This window comes from Emiliania huxleyi, assembly GCF_000372725.1.
Source record: "Emiliania huxleyi CCMP1516 unplaced genomic scaffold EMIHUscaffold_36, whole genome shotgun sequence".
In the NCBI taxonomy this organism is placed as follows: Eukaryota; Haptophyta; order Isochrysidales; family Noelaerhabdaceae; genus Emiliania; species Emiliania huxleyi.
The window spans coordinates 462,578-475,279 of NW_005199274.1; the positions used below are offsets into that span (position 1 = coordinate 462,578).

The 12,702-nt window shown below is 66.3% G+C and overlaps 3 protein-coding genes across 3 annotated transcripts; 2 read left to right on the forward strand and 1 right to left on the reverse strand.

Annotated features, from left to right (window-relative positions):
• Positions 1-1,529: 1,529 nt before the first annotated feature.
• On the forward strand, positions 1,530-1,895 carry EMIHUDRAFT_355272 (hypothetical protein; the record flags this gene model as incomplete). Its single annotated transcript, XM_005772400.1, has 1 exon — positions 1,530-1,895. A coding segment is annotated over one exon (366 nt), but the record flags the coding sequence as incomplete, so codon positions are not given.
• A 4,545-nt stretch (positions 1,896-6,440) lies between these two features.
• Positions 6,441-8,256, forward strand: EMIHUDRAFT_435971 (hypothetical protein). The gene is made up of 4 exons (XM_005772401.1): positions 6,441-6,865; positions 7,023-7,285; positions 7,568-7,669; positions 7,817-8,256. The coding sequence occupies exons 1-4, from the start codon at positions 6,724-6,726 to the stop codon at positions 8,144-8,146; spliced, it is 837 nt and encodes a 278-aa protein (XP_005772458.1). The 5' UTR covers positions 6,441-6,723; the 3' UTR covers positions 8,147-8,256.
• A 298-nt stretch (positions 8,257-8,554) lies between these two features.
• Positions 8,555-10,999, reverse strand: EMIHUDRAFT_102035 (hypothetical protein; the record flags this gene model as incomplete). The annotated part of the gene is made up of 5 exons (XM_005772402.1): positions 8,555-9,136; positions 9,317-9,409; positions 9,583-9,609; positions 9,699-9,812; positions 9,896-10,999. 5 exons carry the CDS (start codon positions 10,997-10,999, stop codon positions 8,555-8,557), a joined length of 1,920 nt encoding a protein of 639 aa, XP_005772459.1.
• Positions 11,000-12,702: the final 1,703 nt, after the last annotated feature.

Below are 12,702 nucleotides of genomic sequence, written 5' to 3' on the forward strand. Positions count from 1 at the left end.
CGACGGGTCACCGGATTTGCCACAGCTGCTCTGCGGCGTCGCCATTGATCCCGGGTACACTGTCGGCACGCGGCAGGGCTGTGCCGCGACTCGCATCAGGCCACCATACTCGTGGGCGCTTAATTTGTGTCTAGAGCGCGTGTCCTCTGTCCCTCTTCACCGGGTCCAAGCCGCCGGCTGCTCACTTCCGGTTCCGCGTGTGGGGCTGCGTTGGCTACTTCAAGGTGCACAACCCTATCACCAAGATGGCTGATCGCGCAGTGCGTGGCCAGGCAGGTCGAAGCACGTGTCAAGGTCTCCCAGTGCGAGCCAGTCGAAGCGGCCCCACAGTGTGCGATTGGCAAGGGCGACTTGACGGAGGGCCCTATTGTCTGCCACGTGGTTGCCGCTCCATTCTCCCTGGAGGTTGCTCAGCTTGTCCTGTGTTTCCACGTACCACAGATTGTGGTACGGGTCATCGGTGTCGCTCGAATGCAGCTGCGGCGTCCTCGATGGCAGCCAGCTACTCCATGCTTCATCGATTATGATCGGCGACGGCCCGATGAGGCTGACGGCGATGCGCATGGAGGCGTGAGATTGAACGTGGGCCAGCCATGGAGGACGGTCCGCAGAAAGTTGCCGGCACCCTGTGGGCAGAAAGTTGTTGAGGGTGTCCTCGAGCACTTGAGCACTGGATAGGGTCGATCCGCATGGTACGGGACCCCTCGATCCGTGACTTCGCGAGGTCTTCTGTGCGGCGAGCGGAGGGCGCTCGTCGCAGAAAAATGTGGTGGGCGGGCTCACACCGCTGCACCTCTTTTGCCGGGACGACACGGAACAACACACAGCGACACAGCACAACAGACAGCACGCTCTGCCACTGCGCCGGCCCATTTGCGCGTTCGACGGAGATGTCTTGCGGCTTCGGCGCTTCGTCGTCGTTCACGGAAGGACGCTGGGTTCTCGACGAGGGCGGCGGCGACAAGGGGTCGTACGACATGCGGAGAGTCTTACAACGATCCGTCGACTTGCCGGCGTCTCTGCAAGGCGGCGTTACTTTGCTACGTCCTACGAGCCGCATGCAGACTCGAGGAGACCGCACACATGCCGATTGTTTTTGAGCTATAGCCTTCGATGTTATGAATGAAACTAGAGTTAGGCCCTTGAAGGGGCCCGCCCCCAATGGGGGCGGGGTTGAATGGGCTAGCGCTGGCGTGGCGTTGACATGAGCACGAAGTTGCTAATGTGGGGTAGACGAACAAAAAGTAGGGTTGAATTCGTCCACGTAAGGCTTGGGGAGTGCTTGGGGTGGCCTCAGGCATCCCCAATGGAGTCGCAGCGGTGCCCCCCCGCCCCCCACCCCCCGACTAAACAGATTTTGACGATTTGCGAACCTCGAAGCCTGTTCGTTTTTGAACATTGAAGAAAGGCATACGGTACTATCGGGCCACCGGTGTCGGGTCACCAGTACTAAACAAAAATTCGACACTTTGGTGAGAGCATGCAGTATTGTGGCATATCATGTCACATAAGGTCAAGCTTGACCGCAGAAGCATCAAGAAGCGGATACTCCAGCTCGACTGTGCCGGCAACGCTGCCTCCTCACGCCGGCCGGCTGCCAGCAGCCGTCGCGGCCCGTGGCGTGCACCAGAGAGGGAGAGAGAGTCCGCGTGGCTCAGGCCGGCCAGAAGGTGTGTGGCGACGGCACCGTGGCAGGAGTGCGGAGAAGAGCTTGCCGAACGCGAGCAGCGGAAGGCCGAAGTGTGCCAGCGCAAGAGCCTCGCGAACGGGTGCAGAAGGAGCTCGCCGTGACACGATGCCGGGCGGTGGTGGTGCTCTGGCGGCTGTGCACAGTGGGAAACGTCAGGCTGCAACAGGGCAGCACGATGGTCGTGCCCCGCTGCAGCCTGGCCTGACATGCACAGGGCGAACAGAGACGGGACTATCGCCTGGCGCTCGTCTGGGCAAATTTTGACCGCCGCCCGGCTCGCAACGAGCACGCAGCGACAAAATGATGACCGTGTCGAAGTTGAGGCTGGTCGAGAGGAAGAGGCTGCCGTGCGAGCCGGCAACTGGCTGGCTCGGCGTGGACAGCCGGCGGCGACTTTTTGCCGAAGAGCGTGCCTGCCGAAGAGCGAGTCTGACTCAAAGTGCACGGAGTGGGCGCCGCCGACCGTCGGGAGGAGTCCGATGGGTGCCAGGACGATCCAGAGAGCGATGAAGGCGCAAATTGCGCCGCCGAAACCGGCGGTAGAGGCCAGGCAGTGCGCGTGGGCCGGTCGGGCCACGTCCCGGGGCGAGCGATCGAGGGCCGCGGGGCTCGCCCCGTCGGCCGAGCGGTGCGAACGGCCGGTCGCCCGCTTCGGGTTGGACCCGCCGGGCGGTCCGGCGGCGGATTGCATGGCCGGGCGGGCCTCCGGGAGGCAGGCGGGGCCGTGACAGGGGCAGGGCAGAAATTCCATTCGGAGAGCGTGTAGCGCGACCCCTCTGCTACTTTCAATGATAGGGACGCCTTGACTTCGCCTGGGGTCCATGCCCGAAGCCCACCCTGTGAATGTAGAAGGTAGCCATCCATGGTTGCATAGTCGGCTCAATTATAGTCGGGATTTAAAGCTCAATTGCACGCGCGCACAAACACCCACTCATCCCGGGAGGGCAGGGAGGGACACACAAAATTCACTCACACGTTGGCGAGGGACCGCTCAGCACGATGGTAGAAGGGGCACAACGAGTCGGTCCACCAACGTTTGTGGCGGTCGGTAGAGCGGACCACAAACAAGTAACGCTCATTAGTAGAAACTTACGGGAGTTTACTTGGAGACCCCGCCCGGCGGCAATCGCAAGATCCCCTCGTGCTCGTTGAGGATAGCCGCCGTAGGCCCAGCCCGTTGATCGCCGTGGACCACCTCCGGCGGTCAAGGCAACTTTATCTAGAGCCTGCTCTAGAAACCATCGCCTTGACTTCGCCTGGGGTCCATGCCCGAAGCCCACCCTGTGAATGTAGAAGGTAGCCATCCATGGTTGCATAGTCGGCTCAATTATAGTCGGGATTTAAAGCTCAATTGCACGCGCGCACAAACACCCACTCATCCCGCTCGCGCGTGACGGCGAGCTAGAAAGAAAGGGGGACGAGTATGGTGAAGAATAGATGGCGTCTTCGTGGACTCCAGAAGGTAGTAGAAACTTACGGGAGTTTACTTGGAGACCCCGCCCGGCGGCAATCGCAAGATCCCCTCGTGCTCGTTGAGGATAGCCGCCGTAGGCCCAGCCCGTTGATCGCCGTGGACCACCTCCGGCGGTCAAGGCAACTTTATCTAGAGCCTGCTCTAGAAACCATCAAACAAACGCAAGGCGGACAACCCGCACATCGCTCTCGGGCCCACAGACATCCCGCACACCCGCCGCCCCCGCGCGCGCCCGCCCCGGCCGCCGGGAAAAAGGCAAAGGGGAGTGACAGTTTGTTTGGGAAGGAAAAGTCGAGAACCTCGCACTCCACATGTGCGAGAACGCAGGGTAAATGTAGAATGTAAGCCGGATGGCTCACAGGCCACCTCTCGCGCCCCGAGCTGACCATCTACCGCACTCACTGTGTGCTCTAAGTGGCTGAAAAAACAATCAATTGTTTTTGAGCCCCTACGCCCTCGGGACGCGCACCGCGCTACTGCTCCCGGGCCAGGGGTGTAAGGGAACACACTAGGGCACACCAGGGCCGGTCTAGCCGGCCTTATCCCGCCCACAGCCTTCGAAAACGCACAAAAATCGCACCGCCGGAGCCGCGGCGAATCGCCGCCGGAGGCCGCGTGTCGCGCCACCGACGGCCGCACGTCGAACCCCCGGCTCCGCGCCGCTGCTCCACCGCGCCGGCCATCCAGCGCGCACCCCCCAAGCTGCTGGTGCCCTCTTAAAGGGCCACAAAGCCTCGAAAGGAGCCGTCGACCGTCACCTAACAGAGGGGTGTCAGCCCCGGGCTCGCCGCTCTTGCGAGCGGTCGGCGGCGTCTAGGGCGGAGCCAGCGGTAGTAGCGGTGGTGCCGGCGTGTGCCGTGACGGAGGGGGTGGCGGCGGGGCGCGGACGGCGGGGTGCGGCGGCCGAGGCTCGAGCGGGGGGGCGGCAGCGGTGGCACCATCGTCGGCGGAAGTTCGACCTGGCGGGTGAGAGGTGGGAGGCGCCGAGGGCGGAACCGCTGCGGACGCGGCGAGGTTGGAGGCGCAGAGGCCGAGGCGGCACGGGCGGCGGCGCCGACGGCACTGCAGCGCCGGTGCAGCGCCGGGGAGGGCGGCTGAGGTGGCGCGGACGGCGGTGGCGAGAAGGCGGGCGGAAGCTTAGACGGGTGGTGGTGGAGGAGGAGGCGGCAAAATCACGGGCGAAGCGCCGAGGGGGGCGGCGGAGGCGGTGCACCAGCGGTGGGGAGGGTAGCTACGGCGGCGGGGTAGCGGCCAGCATCGCCAGGGGGGGCGGGCGGTGCCGCGGGTGCCGCACGGGCGGCGGCGGCCGTGCCGGTGATGGCGCCTAGGAAAGGGGAGGCGCGGGTCTGAGAGGCGGACGCGCGGGCGGGAGAGGTGAGTGAGACCACGCACGCGGCTGCGGTCGCGTCGCGCCGTGCGGGAGGGGCGCCGGCGCAACCACGGCGGCAGCCGAGGCGGCTCATCGCGCCGTACAGAGGCTCCGGGGAGGCGCGCGGTGCGGCGGCGCACCGCTGGATCGCCGCGACAAAGTGTAGCCGAGGCGGGGCGGGAAGCGCCCGAGCCGGCCGTTGGGGCGGCGCCGACGCCGCCCAGGATGCCGTGGGCCGATGGTGCGGAGGAGCGGCCGCTCCCCCTCTCGGGGCGGCCGCAAAACCTGTGCAGGAGCAGCACCCCGAGAACGCGCCTGCTGGGGGTGAGTCGCAAAAAGTGAGATTGCGGGCCCCGCGCGGTTACTTTCTCCCTCCAAAGTGCATGTGCCTTGGGAAGGGGGTGCAAGCACACCTCCGCTACTCGGAAGATAGGGTCGTCTGACTCGATCGCGAGCGAGCGCGGGTAGACGGCGGCGTCCGCAAAGCGACGGCTCGCGCGCGACCGCGGGCTTGCGCGTCGGCCGTGCGCGGGCAGAGGGTGCTGAGGGGCGAGCGGTGGCGATCGCTCGCCCGGGCAACCCGCGCGCGGGCGGCGCGCCGCAGCGGGGAGCGCCCAGGGGCGCGGCGCGGCTGGCTGCGAGCGGGCGCTTGACATCGTTTTTGAGGAGAGATAGCCCAAAAAAATACCGCCGGATCAAGCACACAGTGGAACACTTTCGCCCCCTCGCTCCCAACCCATCCGCCTCGCCGAGCGCCGAGGTGCTGCAGAAGCGCGCGATCTCGGGCGATCTCGCGCCGCGCCGCGCGATCTCAGGCGATCTCGCGCTATCTCGGAGCCACGCCCCCTCCCCCACCCCACCCCCCCCCCTGAGCCCTGGCCTCGACACCTCGACACCAAAGGGAATGACTCCTGGCACTAGTGAGCTTGATGTCCTCAAATGTCCACAGAGTATACTGGTTGTGCTCACAGGCTGCTCACAGGTTGTGCTACATCAACAGGGGTGCAACTGAGAGGCTGCAACTAAGGGATAAAACAGCTTTGCAACTGCTGCCCAAGTTTTGTTGATGGGCTGCAACTGCATCCTGCCACACCTTGGACTGTTGGACACCCTAGACACCTCGACAACTCGACGCAAAACACCTTGACAACACTCGACACCCGCTCGACACGCTCGACACGCTCGACACCCTCGACACCCTCGACACCACTCCTCGACACCTCGACACCGGCAAGCATGGTATCAGCCTCGACAGGCCTCGACAGGCCTCGACACCCCTCGACACCCTCGACAAGGCCTCGACACCTCTACCCCTCGACAGCAGCTCGACACCCTCGACATCAGGCCTCGACACCTCGACACCAGGGCTCAGCCCCACCCCACCCACCGCCGCGCGCACGCACGCGGCCAGTCTCCGCGTGCGCGCCGCGCGGCGGCACCCCTGCTCAAAAAAAGGAAAACGGTCTGGTTGGAGCCACGGGGGCTCACGTACTCGCTCGGAGCGCCGCCTCACTTTGCGCCACTTTGAGGCGTTGAGCCCGCGGCGGTGAGGCGGCGCCCCGCGCGGCTCGTTCATCGCCCTCCACGCCGACCCCTGCGCGCACCGCTCATCTTGGCTCTCTCGGGGTTACTCTCGAACCCGACGGGACTATCTCCACCTGCGCCGACAGGTTAGGTCGGCGCTGCGCCCCTTTGGCGCTTGTGTGCATGTCCCGCGTGCCCGCCTGCCAGGGCTGATGCCAAGGCCAAATCAACAACATGCCCGGCTTTTGCCAAAAAAGAAAGAAAACAGACAACCCAAGGCGGCTTTTGGGGGCCCTGGGCGTTCGCGAAACGACCGGACCGGAATTTCTTTATTTTCTTCTTTATATTGCTGCTCGCTTCTTCGGCGTCCCAATCTTCGGGTCCCAAACTGCAGCAATCAACTGCCTCCTGTCGATGCCAAGCGACACCAAGCCGCTACGGTCCGCGCAGGCACAAGAAAGTGTGGCCGACGCGGTCGTCGTTGCGGTGCCAGCAGTGCCCGCGACGCTGCCAGCCGTCGTCACCTTCGACGTGCAAGCCACCGATGAGAACCTGGTGCGCTGAAGCAGCAGGGCCGTGGGCGGAGACAGTCACCCCCCCTCCGATAGCCGCGCTTATCCCCCCCCCCCCCCTGTCCTGTCGCGCCCTCACCTGCCCACAGGGCAAATGGCGCGGCGGCAACCTGTGCGACTGCTGCCTCGACTGCGCCGTCTGCTGCTCTGTCATGTACTGCCCGTTTGTCGGCGTGGCGCAGCTGGCGCAGCGGTACTCGCCGATGCGCGGCGGCGAGAAGGTCCAAAAGTGCAAGGTGTGAGCAGTTGGGCGGCGTCCCTCGCGCACAGCCACACGCACGCTTTGGTCTCCCCCCCCCTCTCACGCACCCCCCTCCTCGATCCGCGACCCGCATGCCGCGACCTCGGCTCCCGCCGCTCCCCTCCCCCGCCCCCCCACCTCCCCACCGGCAGGTGATCGCCGTGATCCTCTTCGTGCTGTTTGTGTGCACCAGCATCTTCAGCAAGATCTACTGGGAGAACTACATCGCTGCCATTCAAGAGTTCATGCAGTCCGAGCACGAGATCCGCGGCTTCTACGTCGGCCCGACCTACGAGGACGTCCAGCAACTCCAAGCCGAAGAACACGCGCTCTGGCCCTACAAAGCGCTCGCGGGTGCCTTCTCCGCCGCCTTCTCTCTCCTGACCTGCTTCCTCCTCCTCGGCGTTCGCGCGAGGTGACGCGGGCCGGACGCTTCCACAAGACACTTCTATCACCCGGTCCTTCTCCCTCGCGCTGCCAAACAGGGGCTGCCCCCGGGAAGCCCAACCCTGCCTCCACTTCGCACGCATCGCCATCACACATCAAGCCCCCCCCCCCAGTCTCATACAGCCACCCCTCAGTTCAGCCGATCGCCCCCCCCTTCCCCCCCCCCCCCCTCTCCTATCCCTCCCATGACCCCTCCCCCCCTCCTTCCCATGACCCCCCCCCCTTCTCCCCTCCGTCCCTCCTCCCAAAGGATCCGCCGGCAGCAGCGCATCCCGCCCTCCTGCTGCGGCGAGGCGATGGACGACTGCTGCCTCGCCTTTTGCTGCACCCCCTGCGAGACCTGCCGCATCATGCGCGCGCCTCGCCCTCATTCCCTCGCCGGCACTCGAACCTTCCCGTCTCGCACTTTCTCCACCACACACACAGTATCGCCCTCGCCTTCACACGACGGCGCGCGATCGTTGCCTCTCTGACAGTGCGCACCCTCCTCCCGCCCTAGGCGCCACGCCCTCGCCACGGCCACCCCGGCCAACCAGCCACCCGCCGTCTACGAGTTTTGCTCGCCCGAGGCGACCACGCTCGGCGAGGGCGGCGACGCGATGCCGATGCCCCCCTCGTACCCTCTGGCCGCGAACGCGCCGATCGTACAGGCCGTCTGATCGCGCCTCGCGCAAGAGAGCTCTCCTCTCGGAGTGTACTCCCCGGGGGAGGGTTGGAGGGCTGTGAGCGAAGTGCGAGCCGATCTCAGCACTCAGGCTCCAAAACGCCCTCGCTCCCGTCTCGTTGCCACATTGGCCCGGCGTTTGCTTTCTTAATTCTTATAATATAACTTCTTTTGTTTGCCTGTGTTAGTGCTAGCACGCGTCAGTCCGCACACCTGTGTGTCGAGCCTGTCTGCTGTGAGTGAGAGTTGTGTTTTTCTCTTAAATTCTTAATTCTTTTGCCCCTGTGTGCTGACCGCTGTGACGAGAGGGGATGTATACATGTGTATATGACGCTTGCTTCACAGCCGGCACGCGGCACCGGCAGGCCTTCACGCATCACGGCGAATCTCGGGGCGGACGGCGCTTTCTTGATGGTGATGAGACGAGAGGAACAGAGGATTCTACTTTGGAGGGTGAGGGTGAGGGGATTCGATTACGGCGAACCCCGCGGGTCTCGCTTCAGGTGTGTGCCGGTGAGCGGAGAGCGGTGTGTGCGTGAGTCCTGAGTGCGTGAAAATCGAGACGGACAGAGGTCACAGGACGCCTCGAACCGTCACCGCCACCCGCTCCCCGCTCCTCGCCGTGAGCCGCGCCGCCACGCCCGCCGCGTGCCGCGGCGGCACCAACTCGGGCTCCGCCGGCGCGGCGGCTCCTCGCGCTTCCGCGCCCGCTCCCGCGCCCCCCTCCCCCGCAAAGCCCGAGGCGATGCCGGAGCGTCCCGGCCGCACCGCCGCCGGCTCATCCTCTCCGAGCCTCTGCTCGAGCCCGCGCCACGAGCGGCCGGCGAGGTGCTCCGCCCCTGAGGTGGCAGAGAGGTCGTGGCAGCCGCGCGCGACCAGCGCCCCGCCCACGGCCGCCAGCTGCGGACCCGGCCCGCTCTTTGCGGCGCGGCGCTCCTGCGCGCCCGCGGCGCTGAAGAGCCGGCCCGAGACGAGAGAGTGGTCCGGAGCTTCGTCCTCGGAGTCGCCTCCGCCGCCGGCCGCCTCTGCGGCGGCCTCTGCGGCGGTGGCGGCGGCGGCGAGGCGTGGCAGGAGGGGGGCGTAGTCGAGAACATACTCGCCGCTCCACTCGTGCGTGGTGGAGAGGGCGAGGAGGAGCTCATACGGCGTGACCACCTGCCGGGGACAGGGTCGCGGATGGGTCCCCCCCCCCCCCCCCACCCCAGTCGTGGACGCGGCGTGGACGCCGCCGTGGCACTGCGAGGACGGGGTTGCGGACGTGCCGTGGGCATGCCGTGGGCGTGCCGTGGGCGTGTCGTGGCGTGTCGTGCGGGAGGAGGGGCGGGGCGGGGCCACCGGGCGGTAAAAGTCGCGGCTGTCGACGAGGGAGTGCTCCGACGAGCCGAGCAGCACGTACGCGCCGACCTCCGTGAAGTTGGCCAGCTTGGCCTGCGCGGCACGGGGCAGCGACGCGAGGGGTGGGAGGTCAGCGGGCGGGCGGCGGCGAGGCAAAGCCGTCAACGGCGGCGTCGGCGGGCGGAGATGGTGTAAGCTGGCAACGGTGGCGCTGGCGAGAGTGGCGCAGATGCTGTGGACGCGGGCGGCGGGCGGCGGCAGCGTACCGCGTTGAGTTTGCCCATGAGGAAGACCTATGGTGGACGTGAGTCGCGGACGGTGCGGGGCAGTCGTGCCGCGAGGTCGAACTGGAGGGGGGGGGGGAGGGGGGGGCAAGGCGTACGTAGTGCTTCCGGCCTCGCGCGCGGATGAGGCGCGTGAGTGCAGACAGCATCTCCGCCCTCCTCCCCGCCGACAGCGTCCCGATCAGCACGCCGAAGACGGCAACTTCGCGCGCCTAGTCTCGCGGCCGATCTCGGTCAATCTCGGTGCCCGACCTCGGCCCGGGGCAGAGAGGGCGATCCCGCGCGCCTTTTGCACGAGGTAGTATCGCCGCCGCAGCTGCGCCGCAGCACTGAGCGTCATGCGAGACACTCTCAAGGCGGGCTCCTCCTCGCCTCCGTCGCCACCACCACCACCGCCGCCGCCACCACCGCCGCCGCCACCACCACCGCCGCCACCACCACCGCCGCCACCACCGCCGCCGCCTCCTCCTCCGCCGTCGCCTCCGCCGCCTCCGCCGCCGCCGCCACCGCGCCCATTCTCCGCCGGGCGAGGGTCCGCCGGGTCGCACACCCACACGGGGGACGCGGAGAGGAGCACCAGCAGGTTGGACAACGTGGGCGAGGAGCAGGCACCGACATACAGCAAGCTGCATCCGTCGAGCGCGGCCCGGCTCAGCCTGCGAGGCAAGCGCCGGCCGAGCAGCTCGTCCGCGCCGCCGTCCGCGCCGCCCGAGAGCCCAACCGCCGCCGCGCCGAGCGCCTCCGCCGCCTCGGCGGCAGCGGCAGCGGTGCCGCCGCAGCTGTTTGCGGGGCCTGCCATGGCCGGAGCTGCGGCGGCGCCTCCCGACACGGCGTGGCACTCGACCTGGGCAGTGGCAACCATGGCGCCCGGGTGCGTGACGGCGAGGGCGGCGGCGAGGGCGGCCGCGGCGTGCGCGTACCGCAGCTCTGTCAGCACCAGGACGGCCTCGTCTGGAGCAAAGCTTGATCGGTAGGCGGCCGCGATGGCGGCGGGCGAGACGGGCTCGTCGCCAAAGACGAGGCGCGCCGCGATGGGGCCGGTCGCGCCGAGGTCGACCGGGCCGTAGTGCACCAGCAGGTCGGCGCGCACGTGTTGCGCAGCCACATAGTCAAGCTGCTGGCCGTCGAACGACGTGTCCGCAAGAACAAAGAGGCTCGCACACGGCGTGCCGGCCTCGGCCGCCGTGCGAGCTACCGCCTCTTCGAGCTGCCCAAGCACACGCGGCGCCAGCCAGAGCAGCGAGTCGGGGAACTGCAGCGCGACCCGTCGGAAGCCGCCTCGCGCCACGTGCAGCGCCGTGCCCTCGATGTCCCACCCAGCGCCGTCCGCCACGGCGATGGGCGTGGTGTCGAGCTCGCGGTCGTGGATGTTGTCCGAAGACGAGAGGGTTGCCGACATTGGTTGGCGATTCTTTTCAATTGGGCTGGCGAGAGGCCCGCGCGACTCGTGGCCGAGCCCGCGCACATCGAAGAAGAATTTTACCCCGCGCGCCCACGACACGATTAAAATCTTGTGTGCTGCACGCCCTGCGAGCGGGGCGGGGTGCGCACTGTCCCTCTGTGTTCGTGCGTCGCCCATCTCTCCTGGAGATGTCTGCTCTATTTATTTATACGATTAAATCCCTGTGTGGGAGAGAGAGAGATTTTTAGCAATACCTTTATGTGATGTTACAGGTGGGTTAAGAGGGAGATGTGCGCGAGCTGCGGGACCGCCGGGACGGCGGGCGGGTGATTGCGACTCGCCGCCACTTTTGGCGGGTTATTGGGACGCGCGTCGATCGGCCGAGATTCGGCATGGGCAGGCGAGGGTGTCACGGCCATGATCGTGGCTGCTGACGCCGGCGACAACCCGCTGGCGGACCGCCGCGAGGACCGGAAGGCGGCGGCAGAGCGGGAGAGGAAGGCCAAGGTGGCGAAGGTCGCCTCGCAGGCGACGAACGCGATGGCGGCAGTGCGGGCGCAGCTCGATTTGCGGGAGAAGGGGGCAGCAGACAAGGCGGCGAACAAAGCCAACGACGACGCGGGGGCGCCGGTGAGGGCCAATACCAAACAACTCTAACACTCACACGTCATTTGGGGCCTGGTGGCGGCGTGCCGTCCTCCCATCCCTCCCTTGGGTTGTCCGTTTTCTTTCTTTCTTTACGATTCGGGCGACGGCTAGCGCACCACACCCCTCTCCTTAAAATCCCTGTGGTGGCGGCGTGCCGTCCTCCCATCCGCCATCCCTCCCTTGGGTTGGGTGTTTTCTTTCTTTTTTACGATTCGCGCGACAGGCGAGGCGCGGGCGCAGAAGCCGTCGCCCGCACCACAGGAGCAGTCACACCACTCCCACTCCGGCGCCCACCCAGACCCACTCCCCACCCCGACATCCCCACCACACTCCACACCCCACAATCCCGCCCCACCCCGACCCGAGCAACCCCGCCCCACCCCGACCCGACCCGATCCACCCCGCCCCGCCCCGCCCCGGGATCGAAGAAGAATTCTGTAGGGCGCGTCTCTCACAGTGGTAATCTCGTCGTCAGCTGTCACGATGCACCCGAAGGGGACCCCAGCGCCAACATCATCATTTCTGTGCACTGTGGAAGTACAAGTGTCAAAACAAAGGCAACCCTGTCTGCACGTCTCGCGCGCGCGTGAACAGGGCTCCAGGCCCCAAATTACGTGTGAGTGTTAGAGTTGTTTGGTATTGCTAAAAATCTCTCTCTCTCTCTCAAGTGTCCGAAGAGAGAGTGGACCTGCGGCAACGATATGACTTGGCGGCAAATGATCGGAGTGGGCGTCAGAAGAGTCGTCCTTGCGCGAGGAGAGCTCGATAGACTCGAGGGGCCAAAATATGCCGCGAGGAGGGCAGAGCTGCGACGAAAGGCGAAAGAAGCCGAGAGAACAAGGGAACGGCAGGCGGCGGCGGCGGCGCAGAACGAGGCAGAGGAGAGCGACGCGACAGAGGAAGAAGCGACAAGGGAGAGCACGACGAGAAGGGGACGACCGCGAGGTGGCATGAAGGTTGCAGCGAGAATCGGCGAGAGACTGCGAAGAGAGATAGGAAGAGGCGGACGCCCAAGGGTGGGCGACGGCTAGCGCATCACACCCCTCTCCTTA

Excerpts from the sequence above, each read along its gene's own strand:
- EMIHUDRAFT_435971 (XM_005772401.1), top strand. The coding sequence starts at position 6,724 with ATGGCGCGGCGGCAACCTGTGCGACTGCTGCCTCGACTGCGCCGTCTG. Across the intron at positions 7,286-7,567 it reads CTCCTCGGCGTTCGCGCGAG|GATCCGCCGGCAGCAGCGCA; the intron begins GTGACGCGGGCC and ends CTCCTCCCAAAG. Across the intron at positions 7,670-7,816 it reads TGCGAGACCTGCCGCATCAT|GCGCCACGCCCTCGCCACGG; the intron begins GCGCGCGCCTCG and ends CTCCCGCCCTAG.